The following is a 27,223-nucleotide window of genomic DNA, read 5'->3' as shown; positions in this document are numbered from 1 at the left end:
TGACATACTGTGGGGCCCATTGCTGTGCCACTGATCTGGAGGAACAGGTCATCACCAAATTTGAAGTGGTTGTGGGTAAGGACAAAATGGCAGAGTTTGGTAGCAAAGTCCACTGTGATTTTATCTGAAATAGTGTTCCTTATGGCTTGCAAACCATCATTGTGTGGGATGTTGGTATAAAGAGATCCCACATCCATAGTGGCTAGTATAGTATTGTTAGGAAGATTATTCAAAAATTGTATTTTCCTCAGAAAATCTGTGGTGTCATGTACGTAGCTGGGAGCACTGATGGCATATGGTTTCAGAAAAGAGTCCATATAACCGGAAACACCCACTGTAATAGTGCCAATACCTGAGATGATGGGGTGTCCTGGATTTCCTGGTTTGTGTATTTTAGGTAGAAGATAGAAAGTTCCTGGTCTAGGTTCCACTGGTGTGTTAGTCCAATTTTATGTAAAAGGCGGTACTGGAAAGTTGTCTGTGAGCCTCCTGGATATAATCAGTTTTGTTCATGGTGATGACAGCTCCACCCTTTAATCATAATGTCCGCCTCTTTAATCATAAAATCTGGGTTGTTCCTGAGATTATCTATGGCTTTCCTTTCAGCATGGTTAAGATTTTGTTGTAAGCAATGGTGTTTTCTGGTCACATCCATTTGGATTCTGTGGCAGAAGGAATTGATGTGCAGATCTAGTGTGGTATTGCATTCATCAGGAGGGGTCCATGTGGAGTCCCTTTTTGTGTAGCATTTATTCGGTGGTAGCTGGTGGTCAATGTTCTGTTCATTAATGTGTTGGGAGGGTGGTGGTTGTTCCCCAGTAGGCTGAGAGATGTTGTGTTGTGGAGATGTTGTTTGTTCTACTTTGTCTTGTCCTTGTGTGTGTTGAAAGTACTCCTTCAGGCGTAAACAGTGGAAAAATTCTTCCAAGTCTCTGCAGAACTGAATCATGTGTGGGGATTTGGCAGGGCAGAATGATAGTCCGTGTGAAAGGGCTGATTCCTCAGCTGGGCTGAGTGTTTGCTGAGAGAGATTGACAATATTGTTGTTCTTGTTATTTTGATTAGTAGCCTGTAGGTTGGGAAGGTTAGAGAGTTTTTTGTTTTTCTGTTTTTTCAGTAATTCTAGTTGAGAGTGGTAAATGGTTTGTTTTTTTCATTGTGGAACTCTTGCCAAGCTGGGTGATTCCTGACAGAGTTGTCCAGTGCAGAGAGTTCCTCCTTTATAAGCTTCTGTTTAGAGTACAGAACACCAATCAGATGTTTGAGCAGCTTCTTGGAGAAAGCAGATCAGTATCCATCGTGTTAATCCTTCACAGCTTTAAATCAAAGGGCTAACTGCTCTGCTTTGGCAATGTAGATCTGCTCAGGCATCTTCTTCCAGAACAGGCCCATCTTGTCTGTGTTGAACACCTGCTCTTGAAGATACTCCTTCTGCTGCAACAGCCTCTTCAGCAGCCTCCATGTCTGCAAATGCAGCTTCACCAGTGCTGGGGATGTTCTTCAAATTGAAGCAACCTTTGAAGCAGTTCAGCCAACCGCAGCTGGCATTGAACTCCTTCTCAGGCTGCTTGCCCTGTACCAGTATCTACCCTCATATAAACACACACACACAGAGAGAGAGAGAGAGATGCAATTAGTGGGAAATTCTGACCTGATTGTAGTGAGCCATGTTTTCTTCCTTGCTACCCCAGTCAAAGGCTTTGAACTTCCCACTCTTCAAACCCTGAAAAAGAGATGTACCATATTTTGAAAAATAAAATGGGGAAATTATTGTTATATTTATTCATTAATTATATTTCTATACTGCCCTACATCCAAGGATCACGGTTCAGTTTACAATATACATAACATAAAAAAGCAACAATTCCCCTCCTTCCCCACCCAGTTTAAAAGAGGTGTAATTAGCCAAAAGCCTGGAAGAAGAGGAAAGTTTTTGTCTGGTGTCTAAAGATACCTAATAAAGCCATCAGATGTGCCACCCTGGGGAGAGCATTCCACAATTGTGGATTTGCCACAGAAAAGGCTCATTCTCGTGTTTCCATCTTCCAGACCTCTTGTGGAAGAGGGCACATGTAGAAGGGCCTCAGATTATGACTGTGCCATCTGGGTTAGCTCATATGGAGAGAAGCAATCCTTGGGTACAGCAGCACTGAGCCACTTAAGGCCTTAGAGGTCAAAACCAGTACTTTAAATTAGGCCCAGAAACAGATTGGCCACCAGTGCAGTTGGGCCAGGATTGATGTTATTTGCTCAAACTTGCCTCTCTGTGCAAACAGGCTGCTGAATTCTGTATCCTCAACTTTCTGAACCACCCAAAGAAAGGTATGCAAAGCCATTGAAAAGCCACTGGTATCATTTCAGCTTCTGCAGTTTTTCACTGAGATGTCTAATGAGAATTACCGTATTTTTTGCACCATAACACTCACTTTTTTCCTCCTAAAAAGTAAGGGGAAATGTCTGTGCATGTTATGGAGGGAATGCCTACGGGTGGCATGCCTACGGATTTTCCTCCTCTAAAAACTACGTGCGTGTTATGGTCGGGTGCGTGTTATAGAGCGAAAAATACGGTAATAGGGACACATTTCCCCTGTCTAGATCCAACAGAAGTCATCATATCGGGCAACCAAAGCAGCTTCTCTGTCAAAACTGGGCCTAAACCTCAACTGAAGTGGATCTAAAAAATCCACTTCTTTCAAGACTGCCTGGATCTGGGCGTGATCTTCTTCTTCTCTTGGCGATCACTCGTAGCCGAGTAAGATTGTCTTCCATGAAAACGGTTTTAACAATGACTCCGTAAGTGACTGTGGAGGCCAATTCTGGATCCACAAGTCCTTCCACAGTGGGGACATTGGTTTCCGGATGGGAGTTGATCACGGTGTGGATTTGCCAAGTGTGCCTTCCTCTTAGCCCATTTCTTCCTTGCATCCTGAGTTCAAGTGTCTTCAAAGCCCATGACACCTTTGGTAAAGGCTGTTCTCCACTTGGAACACTCACAGGCAAGTGTTTCCCAATTGTTGGTGCTTATACTACATTTTAAAAAATTTGCCTTGAGACAGTCTTTAAACCTCTTTTGTTGACCACCAGCATTACGCTTTCCATTTTTAAGTTTGGAATAGAGTAGTTGCTTTGGAAGACGATAATCAAGTATCTGCACAACATGACCAGTCCAACAAAGTTGATGTTGAAGAATCATTGCTTCAACACTGGTGATCTTTGCTTCTTCCAGTACACTGGTATTAATTTTCCTGTCTTCCCAAGTGATGTGTAAAAATTTTTGGAGACACCGTTGATGGAATCTTTTGAGGAGTTGGAGATGCCATTTATAAGTAGTCCATGTTTCACAAACATACAGTAAGGTTGGTACTACAAAACCTTTGTAAACAAGCATTTTGGTTTCTCTGCGAATGTCCCAGTCTTCAAACACTCTGCGCTTCAATCTGGAGAAAGTCGCACTCGCAGAGCTCAGGCGATGCTGGATTTCGGCATCAGTGTCAGCCCTTGTGGAAAGATAACTGCCCAGGTAGGAGAAGTGATCAACATTTTCCAACATTGCACCATTGAGATGGATTTGTGGTGCTGCAGAGGGGTTATTTTGTACTTGGTGCAGCACTTTGGTTTTTTGGATGTTCAGTGATAGGCCAAGTTTTTCATAACCTTCTGCGAAGATATTTAGGATGGTTTGGGGGTCATCCTCTGAGCGTGCGCACACTACGTTGTCATTAGCATACTGAAGCTCCATGACTTTGCTTTCAGCCTGCTCATTAAAGAGCTTCCATCTGTTCAACAGATGATTTCTACTCCAGTGGGGAGTTTCCCTTTGACAAAGTGTAGAATCATGGCAATGAAAATAATGAATAGAGTTGGGACAATAACACAACCTTGTTTAACACCTGATCCCATTGTTAATGGTTCACTTTGAGAGCCATTGTTATCTGCGATTGTTGCTGTCATATTATCATGGAGGAGCTGAATGATGTTCACAAATTTATCTGGGCAGCCAATTTTCAGAAGGACAGTTCACAGAGTATTATGATTTACAGTGTTAAAAGCCTTAGTCAGGTCAATAAACGCCATATACAGGGGTTGGTTTTGCTCTCTGCATTTTTCTTCAAGCTGTCAAGTGGTGAAAATCATGTCCACTGTCCCCCTAGAAGGCTGAAAACCATTGGGAATACTCAAAGGCCGACCTGCAATCTCTGAAAGGCTATCTGTAGATTCCTCTAGGCTGGGAGATGAGCTTTTGCCTCGTACCTAAGGGACCGTCTCTTCCGATACGCCCCATGGAGAGCCTCAAGGTTCATAAATAGCAACACCCTAGTGGTCCTGGGCCCTAAGGAAGTTAGATTAGCTTCAACCAGAGCCAGGGCCTTTACAACACTGGCTCCGGCCTGGTGGAACACTCTGCCTCATGAGACCAGGGCCCTGCAGGATCTGATTTCTTTCCGCAGGGCCTGTAAGACAGAGTTGTTCTACCTGGCCTTTGGCTTGGAGCCAATTTGATTCCCTCCCCCTCTTTTTTTTCTTCTTTTTCCTTTCCCCTCCTGTGATGAGGCTGCATTTTAATATTTTAATGTTTCGATAATTTAATGTTGTATTTTAATCTTGTTTTTAAGTTGTATTCATTCTCTGACAGGACAGTATCCAGCTGAGCCTAATTTTTTTCTTTGATGTCTGCATCGGCATCCAGTGTTGGTGCATAAGCACTTATAATAGTAGTCATGTAAATAGATCATGGCCCGGGGCATAAACAGGGATTAGTGAATGAATCAATAGTCATGCTGTAACTCAGGCTATGCAATAATGTTTAACCTCCTCCCTTTAGGGAGCAGAACAATGTTGTAAACATCCAAAGAAAGATTTGCAAAGCCATTGAAAAGCCACTGGTATCATTTCAGCTTTTGCAGTTTTTCTAGACTATTCATTCTTAACTGACTTGCTGTTGTGAGAATGATGGAGAGATATACTGCCACTTAGGAGTTGTCTCATTTACACTTACTTGGAAGTAATTCCCATTTAACTTATGGGCTGCAAATTTCTTTTGTCATGTAATCTGAATTTTCCTTTCTGCTCCCGGCAGCTAGATTACATGGATAAGTAGCTCGGGTAACCCCTTGTGCAGAAGTGAAATATATTGCAGAGATCAGGAACTTTCACTCCACAAGACAATCTTATTCTGCCAGGAGACCCAAGTTAGCCCACACACTTTCTCCAAAGACTCCCACCTACTAACCAGCTGAGATTGCAGCTCAGAGAGGCGTTTTCATGAAAGACTCGTGAAAACAAATCAGCAAGAGGTTTGCATCAGAATCCCAAACTAACACTAAAGGGAGGGACTTGCAACATGCTTTGAAATCCTCCATTGTTACATCAGGTAATTGACAGGTAGGCGGCCCCACCCTGCTGTTAAATGTGGCCTATGATAATAATAATAATATTTTATTTATATCCCGCCCTCCCCAGCTGAAGCTAACAACAGTAAAGTAATACAGCATTCCAAAATCAATTCATTATAAAATCAGTTCAAATCAAATTGATGGCAACCATTGGGCTAGAGTTCTGTGAAGAATTACCAAAGGAGGGGTCAGGCTGTGCCTTGGCCAAAGGCCTGGTGGAACAGCTCTGTCTTGCAGGCCCTGTGGAAAGATGTCAAGTCCCGCAGGGCCCTAGTCTCTTGTGACAGAACGTTCCACCAGATCGCAGCCACAGCCGAAAAAGCCCTTGCCGTGGTTGAGGCCAGCCTGGCCTCTCTGTGGCCTGGGACCTCCAGGATGTTTTTGTTTGAAGACTGTAAAGTCCTCTGTGGGACATACCAGGAGAGGTGGTTCCGTAGGTACGAGGGTCCTAGGCCATATAGGGCTTTAAAGGTTAAAATTAGCACCTTAAACCTGATCCTGTACTCCACTGGGATGAAACTAATCCTGATAAAAAACTGCCCTGTGGTGTCAAAAGGATTCCCCAACCCTGTTCTTTTCCCAGGGCCATGCAAATGTTACCACTGACTACATTCAAGACCATGTACTCCCAAATCATAGCCCTTCTTGGCCTACTTTATGCTACAACACATAGCCTTCACTAGCCTGGAGTCCTCCAGATGTTCTGGACTACAATTCTCATCAACCCCAGCCAGCGTGGCCTGGCTGATGGAAGTTGTAGTCCAAGCAGGTTGGCAAAGGTTGCAGTTGCACTAACAACACCTGGGTTATTTATTAAAACACATGTCAACAAAATACCACAGAAAATTAATATATGTTCATCTACATACAGAGGAAATATATTTTCAATTTAAAAAAAAATCCACTGGGGGAATGATTATATCTGTTGCTGGTGAAATACGGCTGTTTGGTAACTTTAAAAACCCAAAAATCTTATTTGGCTTTAAATCCTTTAGCATAAAAGCAAAATATATTTGTTAAATACATTTGTTAAATATTCTACCTGACTCCAGTGAAGTATGTTTTGAACCGATGACCCAGCTGGCCAGTGAGATACATATACTTTGATTTGACTCTGTATGAAAGAGCAAAACGCTTAGCCAAATTTATCACAAAGTGCAACAGCCACTTCACTTCCATTTGGTTTGTTTGAACAAAAGCAGTGCACCAGAGCTCATAATCTGGATATCATGCAAGAATCCTTGTTTAAGTTGTAGTTACATGAACCTCTTTATGGAGATCAGCTTAACACTCTAAACTAGTTGCCAGTCCCAATATTGTGTTACCAAACAAGATGGAAATTCGCTTAGAGCAAAGCATGTAACTGCTCCACAAAATAGATTCATTTTTACTTTGTACATTCCAAAATACTTACAGTGCAATCCTATGCACATTTATTAAAAAGTAAATTGTACTGTGTTCAGCCAGGCTTACTCCCAGGTAACTATGCACAGGATTACAGCCCTGACTATAATACTTTTCATTATACAGTACAACTAGGACCAATTCAGACATGACAAATAAGATCCATTGCTGCATTGGGCTACTGCATTGTGTATATTCCTCCTGTGTGACATGAATTCACCCCACCGTGCTCCAATGTCATGTCCAATTGTGTTACCAAGCATAGTTAAGGGGCACTCCAGGACTAATCAGGAACTATGAACTCAGGAATGCTCTTAGCTATAGACATGTTGCATCATTGTGGCAAGGATGTCACAGCCTTCTTGTAACTCTTAATGGCTCCATTGCACATTAATGGATCTCAGCAAAGCTAAGACACCTGCAGGGGAAGCATTGCGACCCCCAACTAGGGACAAAACAAAAATCCCAAAGGAGCAAATGTATAAATCAAAACTACAAGTTGTAGCGAAGACTACCCTTCCCTTGCAAGTTGCACCCAGCGAATGAGACACCATCAACAAGTCCATCTTTTAATTTATAGTCATCATACACAGACCCTCTACGGAGACCACCCATTTTTTGTTCACAGGTTTGGTCACCTCTAGAGATATTGTTGCCAACTTGGCATAAGGATTCCCATGTGGGGGTGGGGGGTCTTCATCAATGTTTGAATGCAGGTGCTATTTTCAACCAGAATGGCTGACTTTGCCCAAACTATGCTGATTTGGACACCGGTGGCGCTGTGGGTTAAACCACAGAGCCTAGGACTTGCCGATCAGAAGGTCGGCAGTTCGAATCCCTGCGATGGTGTGAGCTCCCGTTGCTTGGTCCCTGCTCCTGCCAATCTAGCAGTTTGAAAGCACGTCAAAGTGCAAGTAGATAAATAGGTACCGCTCTGGCAGGAAGGTAAACGGCGTTTCCGTGCGCTGCTCTGGTTCGCCAGAAGCGGCTTAGTCATGCTGGCCACATGACCTGGAAGCTGTACACCAGCTCCCTCAGCCAGTAAAGCGAGATGAGTGCCGCAACCCCAGAGTCGGTCACGACTGGACCTAATGGTCAGGGGTCCCTTTACCTTTACTTTAAATACATTGTCACCCATTCGGCAGGTCTTTGTTAAATTTGGTGTGACAGTTTCAACCTGCACCAACATGGACATCTCCCAATATATCTTTGCCCAACATGTGGGACAGCTCCAACCTGCACTAATCAGGCTGCCTCTCAAGATATCATCACCAAACTTGGTATGAGGACTCCTGAGGTTGATATATCTTCATCTTAGTTTGGATGCAGGGCACCAGCTTGAATCAAGAAGACAGCCCAATTTAAACCAAATCAAACATTCCTCCCCCACCCAAGGAAATAATTTGGGCCAGTTCACACCCTGCCCGACTTCAGTAGGTAGCCCTAGTTTAGTGTCTGTGTGTACACTCCCCCCCCCATCACAAATTACACTATCCATTTGAAAATCACATTTTTAAATTAGTTTCTTCAAATTCCTGAGCAGTACAGTAAAGGTAAAGGGACCCCTGACCATTAGGTCCAGTCACGGACGACTCTGGGGTTGCGGTGCTCATCTCGCTTTATTGGCCGAGGGAGCCGGTGTTTGTCCACTGACAGCTTCCGGGTCATGTGGCCAGCATGACTAAGCCACTTCTGGCAAACCAGAGCAGCGCACGGAAACACCATTTACCTTCCCGCCGGAGCGGTACCTATTTATCTACTTGAACTCTAACGTGCTTTCGAACTGCTAGGTTGGCAGAAGCAGGGACCGAGCAACGGGAGCTCACCCCGTCACGGGGATTCGAACCGCTGACCTTCTGATCAGCAAGTCCTAGGCTCTGTGGTTTAACCCACAGCGCCACCCATGACCCGAGCAGTACAGTACTAGTGCTCAATAAAGCACTCATCTAGGAGCTGCCTCAAGCTCATTTTGTCCTGGAGTAATTAGGTATCTTACGGATGTTGTAGTGGCTATCATTTCAGAGATGCCTCCACACACTTATTTTCTTTAGATCACACTCTCTAGCTCCTATTAAGTAGTCAGAAATCTTACCACATTTAGGTTTTTCATATTAAAGCCAGTTGATAGGCACATAAGACTGCTACAGAGATAATCAATTAAGAAACGGTTACACACATGAGTAGTCATCCATTTTACAAATTTGCTTTGAGGTAACAACTGCTTAGTTCCAAATATTCCCTGCCAAAAGAAAAACATGAGTACATAGGTCATTTTGTTATTCAAGCCTGTTTTCCTAGAGATACGTCTAATAGGGACGCGGGTGGCGCTGTGGGTAAAACCTCAGCGCCTAGGACTTGCCGATCGCATGGTCGGCGGTTTGAATCCCCGCGGCGGGGTGAGCTCCCGTCGTTCGGTCCCAGCTCCTGCCCACCTAGCAGTTCGAAAGCACCCTTAAATGCAAGTAGATAAATAGGTACCACTTTATAGCGGGAAGGTAAACGGCGTTTCCGTGTGCTGCTCTGGTGCCGGTTCGCCAGAGCAGCTTTGTCACGCTGGCCACGTGACCCGGAAGTGTCTGCGGACAGCGCTGGCTCCCGGCCTCTAGAGTGAGATGAGCGCACAACCCTAGAGTCTGTCAAGACTGGCCCATACGGGCAGGGGTACCTTTACCTTTACCTTTAATGTCTAATATCTAATAATATCAAGTAATATCAAGTAGCAACAAAATACCACAAAAAATATTGCCCACTCACAGTGACCCCACCACCACCACCAAGCAAGGCCTCAGCCCCAAAAGGGAACAAACTGGACAAGACAAAATTATGGGATTTTAGAAATTGGCCAAAACTTTATTGATTCTGGATGTATCATTTATGTGGGTTGGCTTGTTGGTGCCAGAATACCCCTTAAACAATCTATGGCCTTTTAAATGGTGTTTTGTTTTTGTTTGTTATTATGGTATGTATTTTTGTGGTTTTATATTGTAAACCACCCTGTTCTCTACCTGAAGGGCAGCATAGAAATTAATTACAGCTGTCTAAGAGTTAAAGTGCATCTTGGCATGTATGCAATGTGCAGCTGGTGCCCTTCCATGGAATCTGAACGGAGCATTCAGCCTACTTTTGCCAAGGGTAGAAGTAGTGTAGCAAACAGCCAAGGGTGAGCTGTGAATCATAAAGCCCCCAAGGTGATCAAATATCCCCTGAGCCACCAGGTGGCTTTAAACAACCCAAAATTGCTCATTCTCAATCCTCCCACCAACAGGACTCTAATCTGGGAATAAAACTGACCGTGTTACAATATTGTGGAATGGGTCACTGAGCTCAAAGCAGGAGGAGCGGAGCACTGGCCAACGCAGGACCCCAACCAAACAGGCTCCAACATGACCAGCAAGTATTTTTGAGTCCAGAAAAAAGGGTTAAATGCCACCATACTGTCAAGATCCTCATGGATCTTCCCCATCAGCAGGAACTGTAAGCTTGTACAGGTGACTCCCTATTTATGAGGGGGTTACATTATGCACCCCCACACACATCAGTGAAATTGTGTAAAAAGGGGAGTCAGCTGTATCAGATCAGCTGAGCATGGGGAAGAACCTTCCCTGCCTGTTAGCCTGTCAGCCTGTCTGCTGCTGAGCTACTCCACACACCAGCTGTTAAGCAGGGAGGCCTCCTGCTCTCAAGGAGACCCTCCCCAGAGCCTGAAGAGGATATCCTCTTCAGGCACTGGGAAGGGTCTACTCGCAAGCCAGGAGGACTCTCGGGGTGCTCCCCATTTCTGAGATCCACTTGCGGGTTCCTTGGGTGCATGGCCACACTCAAATAGAGCATGCATAAATGCGGAGTTACCTGTACCAAACCCTTTAATATGGGCCCTGAATGCAAACATAGGTATGAGGGTTGTTCTTATACCAGCACCCCTTTGTTCGTTACCGACAGCAGATACTTTCTGCTGGCACCCAGGACACAGCAAGATGGGAAAATGGGCACCTCATTTTTTACTACAAAATACTGATAGTCCTGGGTACAGAGTAGTTAATACAACACCCTGATACCAAGTTGCAGCATTAGCTAGTTTAGGTGTCCAAGAGAATGACAAATGGTCTCAGGTCAAATGATGGGTACAAAATGCATACTTTGATTGTGTTGTCAGAAATCTGAAGGAGCTTAGTTGCTATCGGGTTGGGAAAATAATTCACGGTGACTAGTGGTGCCAATCCAAAGAATATTTTTATCTTCTGGGTGAGTTGTGGCATGGTTGAAAATGCAATGAATGCTATGAAACACGATGGAAGATAGAAACAGAAATAGAAGAAAAATGAATATAACAACCAATGTAGTCTTGATAAATACTGAAGAATACAAAATTAGCTCACAAAAATAGTAAAGTCCACAGTATTGTAAGGCCTGTGAAGAAGTGTTTGCCATCACAGGCACATGATGGCCATGACCAGTACAGGGAGTGCCTAAAGAATGGACACCGAGACTGGTACTGGGTTGAATTAAACCACAACTTTATTGATTATAGGAAAGAGTAGGTATGGCCAAGGCACTGGGCAAGTATCCAGCATAAAGGCAGCCTGCCCGCTATCTGATAGGAACCTGGTCAGGTGGATCTTGTGCTGAGTCACCCCTGACATGGACTGGGTTCCACAACCCAACACAGGCTTGGGAGAAGTGTATTGGCCCATCAGTCCCCCATGGACTTCAACCTCCTGGACCCCTCAAACAAGGTACCCACACTCAGCCTACACTTTTCTCCCTTCTCTTGGGGGTCTTAATGCAATACTTCCAGGGGTTGTTAAACTACAGCTTCCTGTTACACCCAGACTGGGAACTCAGGTAAACCAAAGCAAACTCTGTTGGCTCAGGTAAACCAAAGCAAACAAAAAACACAATTAATGTGTATAGGGATTATTATACTCCATATACCACTTTTTGTCAGTCCATAGCAGCTTTGAAACATTACTTTTATGGGAAACATTACTAAGTAGGAATATGTAGGAAACTTACACAGAGATTGTTATTCATGATGCTTCTCCATAGGTTTCCATAGGCTCCAAGTGAAATCTCTGTACCATAAACAAGATCTGTATTGAAATTAATATATAACACCAACCATAGAAATAAATGTGTAGCTATTACAATGGCCAATGTGTGTTTAAGAAGCCTTCAGACCTACCCATTGTGGTGCCCTGGGAATGACCAACATAAAATATTTTCTCCTGTCTGGTTTTGCTCAGGATAAAATTTATAGAAGCTGGAAGGTCGTATTTAGCCATTTCATCATAACTTCAAAGGAAAAGGAATATTTACATACTTGAATATGCAGTGAGATCTGCATTCTGTAAGCCGAGCATGCCATGTTCTCCACCCAGCGCAATACAAGAACAGGTTTGGATCTGGCACACAAGAGGTCACCTCCTCCATGTACTCATCAATTACCAATTTCATAAACATTTGTGAAACATAGTAATTATGATTAAGCAATTACTTATCCTCCTTTTTAAAGCTTTTTAAAATGCCAGTTTCACGAGTAACAGTATTTATGATGTGAGCTTCCCCTCCCTTCCCCCCTCCCCATGTCTGGCCTAGTAAGTTTACTGGGAATCAGCAGGAATCACACTTGGTCCTCCCACATAAAATCTAATGGCACCCAAAGTTGACCTGATCTGTTGGAAGAAGAAGAAGAGGAGGAGGAGGAGGAGAAGGAGAAGGAGAAGGAGAAGGAGAAGGAGAAGGAGAAGAAGAAGAAGAAGAAGAAGAAGAAGAAGAAGAAGAAAAGCTTGGATGTGGTATCCCGCTTTATCACTACCCTAAGGACTCTCAAAGCGGCTAACGTCTGCAGAGCTCACCAAAGTCATATTTCATGTGAGGAGAATCAGAACTTACAGGGTTAAACAGTTCTGTGTGACATCTCACATTCTGAGGCTTTGTTTGGTTCACATACGGGAATCTTTCTTTGTGTGTGAGTTTCCTTTCGTTTTTGGCTGAGAGGCGAGAAGAATGTCCGCTCTCTCACCGGGCTGATTTATGATGTTTTTCTTCTCATTAAAGGCTGTTAGAGATTAGCAAGAAGCCTGCGTTCAGTTTGATTTATTATCCACCCACACAAGGCAACATTTTCTACCGCTGCTAAAGAACTCTGCTAAGAGCTAAGAGCTCAAGTTTTTTCTATCGGCACAAGCGTCCAAAGGCAGAGGGGAAGTGTGCCGGGCGCCATCTTATCTCACATTTCATCCCTTTATGCTGGGGTTATCCAGCTTCATTTTGCTGTTGACACCCATCTGTCTCAGAAGACAATTAAAGAGTGTGCCTTGCGCTGTGAAGTCAAAGCGTTACAATGCCTGCTGTGGATGCAGAATCTGATACATATATCTTGTTGCTGCTGGGGCGTCAGGTTGTACTGATGCAGCTATACCATGGCACTTCTTCTTTCTATGCTCCTTCAGTGGTCATTCCTCCTCTAGTCATTGCTGTGGATGCATGACCTGAATGACTGTCTGCAAGGGATTCCCACACAGTGGGTTTAACACTGCCAGCCTTCATTGTTACATTTGCAGGCAACTTTGTAATGCAGAGTTGGTCTGCCAAGGGGCCTGCTGAAGCCAACTCACCGTAGAACACATCTTTTGGGAATCCTGCCATCTTCCATTCTTCATAAGAGCATATAATTCTTCACTTGAAGAATGTATGTTATTTGTTTGAAACAACTACCAATTATATTTATTTGGAAATTTATTTTTATACCTGCATATCCTGTATTTTCAGGGCACTGTTCAATGTTGAAACAGAAGAGAAAGAGGATGGCAGATTAATCATCCTAAAAGGAAGACTAGGAACCAGAAACACATAATGAAGTTTAGAAAGCTCCCTCTACCTGAATCGCCAGAATTCTTCTTGCTCCACAGTATAGTTGATGTGTTTCATGGACCAGGTGGTCCCTCTACTGTTTCCTAGCCAAACATCATAGCCAGCATCAGCCAGTATGAAGCCCAGGCTGTTGTTGTCCAGATTTGCCACCCAGTTACTGCCAGAGCAAAACATGCCATGTTGCACAAACACTACAGGCTTCGGATCTGAAATGGAAGTCGTTTAAGTATAGTTATAAGACGTAACTTCTGTGTTTCTTTCCAACAAGACAGTGATCCATCAGAACCTTGAATGGCATCGTTATCATTCCATATTGCAAGTAGCAGCCAGTGAGGTGGTGCAGGTAGGGCACTGTTGCTCTCGTGGCTTCCCAACAAACTGGGTTGCTGGTGCTTACGGAGAGGGAGAGGGAAGGAAGCTGTGCATATAGGCACAGCCAATACAATTCTCCCATCTCTGCATGCCATACCAAGACAAGCTCCCCCAACCTTGCACCTCCCCTCTTCCTCTCAATGAGTTCCAGTGAAGTGAAGTGTTGGGAAATCAGGAAAGCAATGATACCCCACACATGCCACATCACTGGAAGCCAGTGGCGTAGCGTGGGGGGTGCAGGGGGGGCCGGCCGCACCGGGCGCAACATCTGGGGGGGCGTGCTCACACTCGCAGCTCTCTGCCCCTACTAAAATCCACGGGTTAGGGGGCGCAAATTACTTGCCTTGCCCCGGGTGCTGACAACCCACGCTACGCCACTGCTGGAAGCTACTGCATATCACCTACTATAAACTTGGGGCACAGGGACACAGAGCATGCATGGCTAGCAATTTCACATGCCTGAAATTTGAGTCTGGAAGGAATTACTCCAGAATGCAATATGAAAATCAAGTCAGAGGTCCCCTCCCTCCAAAGAAATGTTTTATTGTTTTCACTTATTTGTACAAGACGTAGCAGTCAATATGGAACCATTCCAGCAACCTGCCACAGAAGCACCAAATGTCTATTCAACTGCATTTAACTATTATGCTGCTGGAGGAGACTCTTGAGAGTCCCATGGACTGCAAGAAGATCAAACCTATCCATTCTGAAGGAAATCAGCCCTGAGTGCTCACTGGAAGGACAGATCCTGAAGCTGAGGCTCCAATACTTTGGCCACCTCATGAGAGGAGAAGACTCCCTGGAAAAGACCCTGATGCTGGGAAAGATTGAGGGCACAAGGAGAAGGGGACAACAGAGGACAAGATAGTTGGGCAGTGTTCTCGAAGCTACCAACATGAGTTTGACCAAACTGTGGGAAGCAGTGGAAGACAGGAGTGCCTGGCATGCTCTGGTCCACGGGGTCATGAAGAGTCAGACACGACTAAGTGACTAAACAACAACATTAAGTTATTTCAATTTTTAAACTAATGTATCATTCCACAAACAGTCATGTGTTCTCCAATTCCTATAATCGTGTTCTATCAACGTTGCATATTTTTTTAAAAAAAACTATACCAGGTTGATTGAAACATAGTTGTTTTCTTCTCTAAGTGGTAAGATCCAGATCTCAAAGCAAGTCTGCCTTTAGAGACTTCCAATACCTTGCAATAGCAAGCCATGCTGTGGTCATCAGATCACTAATGAGATATTTGTCGGAAAGTTGTTGAACAATTTCTGACTAATATGATAGAAGTGCTATTTTAGGATTCAAAGTGATATGTTGTTTTGTGATAAGGTTTGCTTCATGAAAAACTTCTTTCCCAAACAAAAAAAAAACTTGGGAGTATTGCTACCACATGTGCATAAATCAGCCAGTGGCAATACAAATTCTTGAACACATAACTAATACGTTTTGAGTCAGTTTACTCAATAATAATGGGTATACATTTGAGTGCATTTCCCTGGAATCTTACATAAACATCTTTGAAGGGAGTTTTATCCAGATTCTGTTACATAAAGTATCAACTAATGGCTCACCGAAATCTTTTTTGCATCGTGCCATTAGAGTTATGAGGGGTGGAAGCATTTGAGAGTTTAATACTTTATAGATTTGAGAAACAAGTGGATTATAAGTAGACAGTAGCAAGACTGGGGTATTTTTAAGAATCAACATATAACATCAATTCAATGTTCCTCTCATTTGACTAGAAGTGTGAGGAACCAGAGCACCAGCCTTGAAATCATACACTTTTTCTTTCCACCCTTTGGTACCATTTACTGCTTCTTAATTAGAGCAGACCAAATATGTAGGCTAATTTTACATTGCAGTGGATGATACTGTTCATGATTATTTGTTCAGCTTCACTCCCTCTTTCATCTTATAATTGATACTTGACACTGGAAGCAGGAGACTCAGTCCACGGGCCCGTACTTCATTGCACCATCTTTACTCCTGTCACCCTCTACTCGGCCTCAGGTTGTCTATCTCATTTCACTCCTTACTCCTCAAGAAAAGCTGAATACAACACACACAAAGGCACTGGGCAACCAAACTGGCAGTGCCTCCATCTCCACAGTGAACTAGGTTCTCCTTTTTTAAAAAATAAAACAGTGACCCTCTATGAATGGCTGAAGCAGATATATCCGTGATGAATACAAAAACACTATTTTGAAACTAAATCAACTCCCACAAAAAACTAAAATAGATAAAAAATTTCACAACAATTCATATGACTTGCAGTCAACGTGGACTGTGAACCACTTACTCTAGCTTCCCCTTCTCCTTGTCACCAAACTTTTCCATTTCTCTAATAGCTCAGGAAAAGAGTAAAATATGCTTGACCTCATCAATTTATAAGGCCTATCTCTTTCAAATTTATAGGAAAAATAGAACAAAGACACACTCAGAAATCATAAGAATAGTCACACATTACCAAACAAATTCACTATGTGTTCTTGCAATGTCAAACTTTTGCAAAGCAAGAAATTGTCGTATTATAATTATAATGAAAAATCCCCACACTATTGAGAATTTGTATCTATGCATATATACAAATTATAACTCCAAACACAAACTCACCCTTGTTTGACTGATTTCTTTTCCCATGAGGAATTCTGTTAATACTCAGGATAAACTCATCATCTGTCACCACTTCATATTCCTCACCGGGATATCCTCTGAAAGAAATAATTTCGCTCTGTGAGGCCGAGAGGGTTTGGTTAGGAAGGTTATATAGTGACTGTAAAATGCCTAAACACTTATTTTCACAGAAAACAATTGGTAACTAGAGTACGCAGATAAGTGAAAAGCCAGTTAAAGTAGTAAGATTGTGAATGTGCCAAATACAATCAGTTGTTTGCTAGTTCAAAAGAAATCTAAGAATTGATTTCCTGCCTCCCTCTGGCGTAATTAGAAATGAAGGGAGCCTTCTGTTGCTGAGGGTCTTGGTGTACCACTTAAATATTTTTCTTCTTGCAGTTGAGCAATTATAAGGAACTCTGCAAGATGCTAAAGTTGCCACTGTTGGAGCAACTAAATGAAGCTCACAGAGCACTGGCGTTCCATAAAGCACAAGCTGGGAACTACTTCAGGCTGCTTATTCTTTTAAAGAAAATATTGTAAGCTATGCTGAGCAATGATGCATTGGCAAGACAAAGTATGTATTCAAAATAAAAGAATAATAAATACTTTCTTGCCCCCTAAAATCCCAGCAGCCCATTAAAAAAATGAACTTCAGTTATATGGAGTATAGCACCATTAAGCATCATTTATTGCCAAAGATTCCTTGAGGTAAGAAGACAGGAAAGAAAAGGTTAATGGCTTACAATATTCATAGTAGCTTCTGGATTTATTCTTCTTTTAAAAAATATTTCTGATGTAAGAAGGGCTTGGACCAAGCCTGCCCCTATTATGAAGAGCCACATCCTTGATCTGCATGGAAGCAAATCCATATTCCAGCACAGCTGTACAAGACTACTCCTCCACAAAACTAGATTAAAGCAGCCATCAGTGTACTGAACACCACTTCATAATCCACAGAAGGAAATGGCAGGTAAAATGGCTTAAATAGCTAGCCATTGTTTGTCAACACCTACCAGGAAGGGGGGGGGGGATTCAATGTAATGATATGGTTGGCTTGGCTTTGCCCAACTCCCAGTATAAGCCTATGGAACCACTGAATTCCATGTGACATTCTTCCAGGCAAGCATGGGTGCCAACCTGGAAAAAAATATTGAGGGGCCCATGTAAGCCCCAACCCACATAATTGATCGCAAGATGCAACACACGCACATCATTTGAATGGCCATGGCCATCAACTTTGGAGGGGCCCAGCCCCCTAAAATATTTTATTGGGGGACAAAGGGAGCTTGGCCCTCTAGGAGTAGACTCCTCTGCAAGCAAGCATAGATAGGACTGCAAGCTCAGTTTTTAAAAATAGGTTAGTCAAGGTGTAAAAACTAGTTTAGCATAGCAGCTGAGAGTACCAAGCATCAATCAGTCAGCAGCTGCAGTGGCAGACCTTGGCATCTCAAACTTCAGTGCTGCCCTGTGCAATGCCGAAACTGAGTGCACACACACGTCATCTCTTGCCTTCCATTGGATGTTGTTGTTGCAGTACACCAGAAGCTCGGTGCCCAGTGCAACTAAACCCTTTTGCACTCACCTAGGCACATTGTTGGGGGGGACGCAGGTGGCACTGTGGTCTAAACCACAGAGCCTAGGGCTTGCTGATCCGAAGGTAGGTGGTTTGAATCCCCACAACGGGGTGAGCTCCTCTTGCTTGGTCCCTGCTCCTGCCAACCTAGCAGTTTTAAAGCATGTCAATGTGCAAGTAGATAAATAGGTACCACTCTGGTGGGAAGGTAAATGGTGTTTCCATGCACTGCTCTGGTTCACCAGAAGCAGCTTAGTCATGCTGGCCACATGACCTGGAAGCTGTCTGCAGACAAACGCCAGCTCCCTCGGCCAGTAAAGTGAGAGTCCAGAGAGTCTGGGGACAACCCCAGAGTCGTCCGCAACTGGACTTAACGGTCAGGGGTCCCTTTACCTTTACCTTTAGGCACATTGTTATCCTTCTAGTCACAGCCATCTGAAGTTTATACTGGCCAACATATTGGGTGAATGAAAAGGGACACTTTGAATATTCCTGTTTGGTTAACCTCCACACTGGACATTCTGCATTGTGTCATTTTCTGAGAAAACTGATCGCATGATAACTGCAAAAAAACCACTGAGAGGTGGTTGTCACCCAATCACTCAGATAAATCTGCTTCCTGAATGCAATACCTTCAGGCTGTCCTACCACCCTCACACAAGAAAAAGCTGCATACAAACAAAGACATTGGGCAACTCAGTTCTGTCCAATGATAGGAGGTTCCAGTTCCACACAGACCTGGTTTCTCTCTCATTTTTTAAAAAAAATCAAGCAGTGACTCAGTCTAAATGACAGAAGTGCATATCTCTGTCTTTCATGCAAAAAGTCTCTTTTGCAACTAGTCGTACCTTGGTTGGCAGATGGAATCCATTCCGGAAGTCCATTCAACTTCTGAAAACATTCGAAAACCAAGGGACAGCTTCCGATTGGCTGCAGAAGCTTCCTGCACTCAATCAGAAGCCGCAGAAGTTGCATCAGACATTTGGGTTCCAAAGAATGTTCGCAAACCAGGAACACTCACTTCCGGGTTTGCGGCGTTCAGGAGCCAAAACGTTTGCGTCGCAAGGCGTCCGTCAACCAAGGTACAACTGTAAATAGAGGATTGGGGTACACTTGCACATCCCACATGGCTAGACATATAAAAGAATTTCCCCCAGTTGTAATTATGCTTCAGGATATCACATTGCTAGGCATGAAAGGTAACATAAGCACAAATGGTTTAGAGTCTTTAGAAAACTATTTTCAGCCCAGGAAGGAGTGGTCTTCCCAGGTGGGGACTTCAAATAGGTCCCTAATGAAAGAGAAGATAAAAAGCTTTCTAACCATCTCCCAAGCAAGTGGGCTTTCTCAGTGAGTAGTGGAGAAGGCCAGCAGCAGGTCACAACCCGAAGACTCATGAGCCTGAGACCCAGGAAGCAAAAAGAAGCTCTTCCAGAAGAAGGGTAGAATTTGGAGGAGAGGTTCAGGAGAAATATAACCCAATCATTATCCCCATGTAAGGAAAAATAAAGTGCATCTATCATTCTGCTTGATCCCAGGGCAAGGAGGAGCTGGACATGAGGATTTGTAGTACATGCAGGCAATAGTTCCTGTATGTGACTCCCCAACTCTTTACACACATGCAAGGGTCCTTGTAGAGGGCAACAGCAAGGCCTGCATCACACCTGCACCAGCATACCTTCCAACACTTTGAAGCCAAAATCCATGATGCCATCCTCCTAGATGCCATCTTCCTGTATTTTTAATCGCAAGAGCATGGTGGCTGTTTGGGTTGCCATGACCTCGTGCAATTTTGCACTGTGGCTCCCTCTACCCCACCAAAAAGTGCTTTTTCTGACACGGCACTCCAAAACATGTGTTCCTTTATCCCTACGGTCTACTTCCCATTTCTTAATGGTTACTAATCCACAATCGTATTCTATGGCTGCTAGGCTTACTTAGGAGTCTTTGATAATGTATGTTATATTCACCTGGACAGAAGATGGCTTTCCATGGTAATACAAAAGGGCACATAGATTCAAGGGTAAGTGGTTGCATTTAGGGTAAGTGGTTAGAATGATTTTTAAAAACAAAAATACCCCAAAATAAAATGGTTTTAAAGTGTTATTTTAATTATGCATTATGAAACATTCTAACTTGCATGTTCTCCATTTCCAGCTGTGAATTTCATTTTAGTGCAATAGTTGTAAAAATGAGAAAATCAGAGCATAGGTACAATACAATTGATAGAGCATCTTTGGCAGTCAGCTGGTCTATACACTGCACCTCAGTTTATCAATGCAGGAAAAAAACAGGTATGCTTTAAAAGAACAGAGAACAAGTTGCAAAGTAAACATGTATAGATTTGTGAAGTTACAGAAAGCTGGTTCTCGTAAGTTAGTTCTGGGAAACATCTGAAGGAAAACTATTCACACCATCTCAAATTAGAGACCAGTCCTCTAATATAGTAAAAGCCCCAAGATGTGCACAGGGTCAGATATATCAAGGTAGCACTTAGGGAATTCTCACTGAGATTTGGATTGTAAGAGTCAGCACATTAGTCCACCTAGCTCCATACTGTCTATATCAGCAGTGGGGAGTCTCAAGCCTTCATGCCTAATAAGACTTACCAATTATCTCTATTTGACCTGCCGGGCTGGGCTGGCAAAGCCTGCCATATGCCTCAAGTGTGGGGAAAGTAAAGACAGGACTAGACCAAAGGTAGTTGCAGACTCTGCCAATCAGCCAGTCAGTAACACCTGCAGAGCCCTGTCCACAGCTCTTTGGAAGCCCTCACACTCAGCTGGTTGTCAGGATTTGCATAGTGCATGGGTCAGCAAACTAAGGCCTAATTGCCTTCTGGATCCGGCCCGCGGATGGTCTGGGAATCACCGCATGGATTGCCAACGTGTGCATTCTTTCCCTTTCCCTCCCTCTCCCTCACATGGCGGTGGCAGTGGCGCCTTCTCCCTCCCTCCTCCTGGCTTCTCCCCGCCCTGCCTAGAGGAGGAAGGGGGCTGGGCTTTGTTGGTGCCGCCAGCAGCAGTGCTAGAGCAGCCATTTTAAGCAGCCCCTCTCTGGAGCCCTTTTGCACACCGCTCATCATCCCCCCGCCACCGCCACCAGCCCCTGCCACTCATAAGACACAGGTAAGCAGCCACCGGGGCTCGTGGTACTCTTGAGTCTTCCCCCCCCCAAAAAAATATATAGTCTGGCCCCCCACAAGGTCTGAGGGACAGTGGACCGGCCCCCTGCTGAAAAAGTTTGCTGACCCCTGGCATAGTGTCACACACAGAGCTTTGGACACACAGGCAAAAATGAATCACCTGACATCATTGTGACACCAGGAGAGTGACAGCTGTGTGAGATAAGGCTCCAGCCTGTTGACCTGATTCACTTCCCCACTGCTGGCCTACACTGATTTGCAGCAGTTATTCAGGGTTTCAGAAAGGGCTCTTTCCAAAGCCTACTTGGAACTGCTACAGGTAGAACATGAAGCCTCCTGGGTATGAGGCAGGTGCTCTACCACTGAGCTATGGTCTACCAAGGACAGCATTCTAATGCACACTCAAAGCTTGCATTCCAGCAACTAGGGACTTACATAAATGAAAGTTTCAAAAAATCATTTCCAAATGAATTCTGCTTAGTCCTAAGGTGTTTAAATAAGTGTGACAAACCATGTTGCTTTCAAGATGCAGTTTACTGCTTTGGAGCACTGCGAAAAAATGGTCTTGCTAACTCTGTTATGGGAAGTGGGGTGGCCCCCAATATGGTTGTGTTCATTATTGTCAATGGGACTACTCTGAGTAAAACTTAAGTTGACTATCACACAACATCTTCTTTTTAAAAAGCTTCCTAAAAATAGCTTTCAAGTTACAGTGGTACCTCGGGTTACATACGCTTCAGGTTACATACGCTTCAGGTTACAGACTCCGCTAACCCAGAAATAGTGCTTCAGATTAAGAACTTTGCTTCAGGATGAGAACAGAAATCGTGCTCCAGCGGCGTGGCAGCAGCAGGAGGCCCCATTAGCTAAAGTGGTGCTTCAGGTTAAGAACAGTTTCAGGTTAAGTACAGACCTCCAGAACGAATTAAGTGCTTAACCTGAGGTACCACTATAATAAGAACTTGTCTCCATCCCATTCTCCATAACAGAGTTTGGGGATATCAGATTTACTTTCAGATATATATTACTATACAAGTTTAGTGGAAAGCACTTCATTTCCTACTGTGATGAGAATACCATCTCGATACTTCCATCCAAGATGTATGAATCTAAATACCTAAGAGCAATGTAAAAATGTAAGTGTCTGATGGATTACTAAACCACACATAGACAACTTAGAATATTTTATGTATTTAAGATGGCAGGGACTTCTTTCCATAGTGATGGTGTTGTTGTTTTCAAGTACCCACTATTGGAATGGTCATTATCTGAAATCTCAATTAGCCAAACACAAAGAATAATACCCAAACCTTGCTACACAAATGGCTGATTCAGATATGCAAACAGCTGGAGTTTCCCAGTTCTTTACCTATTTGTGATTTGCAGGTTGGTAGCAGCCATTTCAGGAAAAAAGTAAGGAGGGAGGGACAGAGATCGGACAAGTCAGTTTTTCCTTTGTTTGGCTTTTGCTGATTAGCTGCAGCAGTCTGAGGCAGAAAGCATGGATTAGAAATGCTTCCATAGGAAATAATGGAAATCATCAGTTCATTATGCAAATGCTCGCCTAACAAATGATTTCCTGGGAATGCATTGTGTTTGGAAAGCAGGACCTGTGTGTAGTCGTCATCGTCTTCGCCATAGACTGAGAGTGCTAGTTTCTTGAAGGAATGTTTCAGGATCCGAGCTCCAGAGATGACACAGACTCAATGATACTTCTGCATTAATTCAATTATCTCTATGTGCATGCGATGTGTGGCATCAAGGCTCCAAATGAAATCCAGATGTTCCCATTCAGGAATATACTTGTGGTAAACTAAGTCTGGGACTTGAGGTAGCAGCAGGGATATGCCCTTTGGTCTGCAAGCCATTCATGACCACCACTCCAGAAAGCTGTTGTAACAGTCATCTGTTTTACATTGCATAAAGGTGGTGTTGACTAAAAGAGAAGGGAGAAATAACCGTTTTAAAAACAGTTCATTGTTTATAACTCTGCAAAGACCTCCCAATCAAACCAAACACACACAAGCACATATATGTTAAGAGGAATGTAAGTTGAGCAGTTAATGTGCATAAGAAATTACCATTGTGCAGATTCACATGGTGTTGTGAAGAATGAGAACATAATTCAACCATAAAGAATAAATTGTGTACATTACCCAGTTAATATATTTCAACAGGCCTTGGGGCATGTCCATATGTGAACTGCATTTTGCACATTCTCTGGGCATTCTGGAGAAATGAACTGACTTACATGTGACACTAAGCTCAACTATGACACAGAATGAATGTGCAACCTGCTAAAGAGGACACTGAACTTTCTCTGGTCCCGGTGTTGCTGCTCTGCTGTGAGGTAAGCCATAGTTTGCTTAACATTAATTATACATCCCGGGTATGTTCTGTTCTGCCTCACTCCAAACAAACCACAAGCTGTGGAACCAAGGTTTGTTCTTGGATTTACAACTCATTGAGTGTCTTGGGAAAGACAAACTATGGCTTAGCTCAGTAGGAGATCAAAGGGAGGTATACAGAGGCCATGTGCTCCTCTCTAGGAACCCTCCCACACCAGCATTCACACCAAGCCATGGTTTGGCTTACCATTACCTGCAAACTAGCTCAATGTCATTGACTGATGGCAAGAAATACCCATCTCTGTGTTCCTCCATGTCCCACCAGTTTTGTTTATTTTCCACTGGACAAATGTACAAGGAGGGGAGGGGGAATCCTGAGACAGAACTGCAGAGTTACTGGATTTCAGCTCATTTCTTTCTACATTTTTCAAAGGGCATGTATAGAACCTATGGATGTAAGAAGGCATCATCTTCCATTCCGCCCTATGTTCATCACATGTCGCACTGTTCCCATTCTCCTCCACTTTGCCTTCCACCCAAATATCATTCATCTCACTAACTGCTATGGGAAAATTATGTAACTAGCTTTAGGGACATTGTTGTAGGCAAAATTTGTCTGTTTATGTCCTTTATCGCATCATTCTTTTTCTAACAAAGTGTTTTGTGGAGTTTCATGTTACACAAGTGTTCCACAGCAGGAAGTCACACTAGTGACTGAGGATCCTCAAAGCAAAATGCAGGTATCACACACATACACACCAGTTTCATTTGTGCTTTAGCGGAGCTAGCACTAACCAAACAAAATTTCAGTTTAAACAACATTATTCCAGCAAGTATCACATTTACATCTGAGTCAGCTAATCGATGTATAGAAAAAATTGAAAGAACATACTTGCTGAATGCAGGCAACCCTCATAGGCATAACATCTACTTTACAATCTAGATCTTTTAGTATCTGTATAAACCACATGATTTCATTGCATGCTAGTGACAGGCTCCCATATTCTGCCTCACAGGATGAGGTCGCAACAAATCCTTGTTTCTTTGACCTTCATCCAATTATGGAATTGGCAGACATTGCCAGGGAAGAGTTAGAAGTTTTCAGTTTATCAGAGGGAGAAAGCATTCCCCAAGGGGAGAAGGAGAGCAGTGAATCTAATAGAAGGGAGCAAGAGGAACAACAGGGAGGGACCGGCTGTTCACAGGAAAGGCAAGGGTTAAGTTCTAGCTCAGATTCGGAGGAGGGGAGATACAGGCCAGCTCTAGCCAGGAGGTTAGAAAAAAGAGCAGGAAAATGAAGGCAAAGGCGCCTTCGCCATTTTGAGGGTGGCTGGTCACGGAGAAGCAGAGCTCAGAAGGTATCTGAAATAAGTGACTCTGAGGAATAATAGTTAAGAACTGTTTATAAGATTATTTTGTTAATACACAATAAAAAGTTATAAAAGAACAAGAAGCGTTTGTGTGGTGATCTGAAGAGGACAACGACCAGTCCTGACAGACATCATAACCATTCCACTTGTAGATTTTCTGGCAGCTACACAGCTTCCGCAGTCCACATCAACAAATACTTCTAGCGTTTCGTCTTGTGTACTAGATATCTTCAAACATACATTTAATGTCCCCTTTAGATATCTGATAAGCAAAATTGATCATCAACGGAAGAATTACTGAGGAGTGCAAAATAAACAAGGGAACCAGACAGGGCTGCCCACTGTCACCACTGATATTTATCTTGGTGATGGAAGTCTTGAACAATCAGATAAGAAAGGATCAGCTTGTTAAAGGCATCACTCTGGGAAACAAAACATACAAAATTAAAGCTTTTGCAGACGATTTACTTGTTATGACTGAAAACCCTAAAGAAAGTCTGAAAAGAGTGCTGGAATTGATTAAAGAATTTGGAGAAGTGGAAGGCTTTAAGCTGAACATAACAAAAAAAAAATGCTTGTTAAAAATGTAACCATGGAAGAAAAGGACGACTTAGAAAAAATATTGGGCCTGAAAATCTCCTCAAAAGCGAAATACTTGGGTATTTGGATCACCCCCAAAAACATAAACTTATTTCAGGATAATTACACCAAAACTTGGTTAGAGATTAGGAAAAACTTTGAAACCTGGAGTAAATTAAAATTAACATTTCTGGGTAGGATTTCCATTATAAAGATGAGTGTGCTTCCAAAATTAATCTTTTTATTTCAAATGATTCCAATACTGGGCGAAGCAGATTGTCTCAAGATATGGCAAAAAGAAATTTCCAAATTCCTGTGGGAAGGGAAGAAACCTAGGATTAAATGCCTGATCTTAATAGACATAAAAGAGAGAGGAAGCTTTTCTCTACCCGACCTAAAACTTTACTACGAGGCAGCCTGTTTCACCTGGCTAAAAGATTGGTGCACATTGCAGGATCCGGACCTCCTGGACCTGGAAGGTTTTGACAACCGTTGGGGATGGCACACCTACCTGATATATGGAAAAGCGAAAATTCATAAAAAATTTACCAACCATATAATAAGAAAGTCACTCTTTGCTGTATGGGAAAAATATAAAGACCTGATGGAGCCTATGGTCCCGTGGTGGACTTCTCCAATAGAAGCCATAGCAGTAAAACGGAAAAATACTCAGGAAAGCTGGCCAACATATAAAACACTTTTAAAAAATGAAGATAACCAAATAAAATTTAAAAACTTTGAGGAAATAAGAGAACACATCTCAGACTTGTTCCAATACCATCAGTTATTTGAAAATTTTAAATCTGACAAACAAAAGGGGTTCTCAACAGAAATTTCCCGATTCGAATCTGATCTTGTAAATTCTAAAAGAAAAACTCTATCCAAAATTTATCGACTCCTCCTTGACTGGACAGTCAAGGAGGAGGAGGTAACAGTGGCAATGGTGAGGTGGTCCCAGAATTTTGGCCATTCAATAACCATGGCCCAATGGGAAAACTTATGGAAGATCAATTGGAAATTCACAAATTGTTACACGATTAGAGAGAACTTTCAAAAAATGCAACATCGATGGTATCTAACACCATGGAAACTTTCAAAAATGTATAAAAATGTGTCAAGTAATTGTTGGAGATGCGGAGACTCAGGAACTTTCTACCATATGTGGTGGATATGTAGGAAAATACAGGTATTCTGGGAGAGTATCCATGCAGAACTGCAAAAAATGCTGAAGATCTCTTTCAATAAAAAAACAGAGGCCTACCTCCTGGGAATAACAGATTTGGACATTCCACAAAAGAGGAAGGGTATCTTTTTATATGCGAGAGCAGCAGCAAGAGTTTTGATCGCAGCAAAATGGAAGAGTAATGAAATCCCTTCCATACAAGATTGGATCCAAAAGCTGACAGAATATGCCAAATTAGATGGTCTATCAGAAAAAAATAAAGAATAAATCAAAAGAGGAATTTGTTTCAAAATGGGAGGTTTTCAAAGAATATCTGAAAAATAAATATAGTAGTTTAAATTCTGTTGCAGCATTTGAGGA

General features: G+C 43.0%; 3 protein-coding genes across 5 annotated transcripts in view; all 3 read right to left on the bottom strand.

Moving 5' to 3' along the window:
• Positions 1–27,223, bottom strand: part of LOC308476772 (lysosomal acid lipase/cholesteryl ester hydrolase-like) — a 53,422-nt gene that overhangs the window by 8,399 nt on the left and 17,800 nt on the right. Inside the window, exon 3 of one of the 2 annotated variants that reach the window (XR_013986080.1) lies at positions 20,329–23,319. The exons of the other annotated variant lie outside the window; for it this stretch is intronic. The gene's annotated coding sequence lies outside the window, so the exon portion shown is untranslated. Of the gene's footprint in view, positions 1–20,328; positions 23,320–27,223 lie in introns of those variants that run through there. 2 annotated transcript variants of the gene reach the window in all.
• Positions 1–27,223, bottom strand: part of LOC308476771 (putative lysosomal acid lipase/cholesteryl ester hydrolase) — a 43,003-nt gene that overhangs the window by 2,159 nt on the left and 13,621 nt on the right. Inside the window, exons 1-3 of one of the 2 annotated variants that reach the window (XM_081004638.1) lie at positions 8,890–9,005; positions 6,436–6,507; positions 1,652–1,723 (exon numbers count right to left, since the gene is read on the bottom strand). In XM_081004638.1, coding sequence (XP_080860764.1) covers positions 1,652–1,723; positions 6,436–6,507; positions 8,890–8,985 — 240 coding nt within the window. In that variant the 5' untranslated portion in view covers positions 8,986–9,005. Of the gene's footprint in view, positions 1–1,651; positions 1,724–6,435; positions 6,508–8,889; positions 9,006–27,223 lie in introns of those variants that run through there. The other variant, XM_081004639.1, reaches the window with a different exon arrangement.
• On the bottom strand, positions 10,874–17,548 carry LOC308477618 (putative lysosomal acid lipase/cholesteryl ester hydrolase; the record flags this gene model as incomplete). The annotated part of the gene is made up of 5 exons (XM_081006348.1): positions 17,409–17,548; positions 16,663–16,780; positions 13,678–13,876; positions 11,980–12,089; positions 10,874–11,073 (listed from the first exon to the last, which is right to left on the bottom strand). Exons 1-5 carry the CDS (start codon positions 17,532–17,534, stop codon positions 10,874–10,876), a joined length of 753 nt encoding a protein of 250 aa, XP_080862474.1. The 5' UTR covers positions 17,535–17,548.

Source organism: Podarcis pityusensis (genome assembly GCF_964106645.2).
Source record: "Podarcis pityusensis genome assembly, chromosome: 5".
NCBI classification, from domain to species: domain Eukaryota; kingdom Metazoa; phylum Chordata; class Lepidosauria; order Squamata; family Lacertidae; genus Podarcis; species Podarcis pityusensis.
Note: the sequence above shows the minus strand (reverse complement) of the source record. Positions and strands in the feature narration are given on the sequence as shown.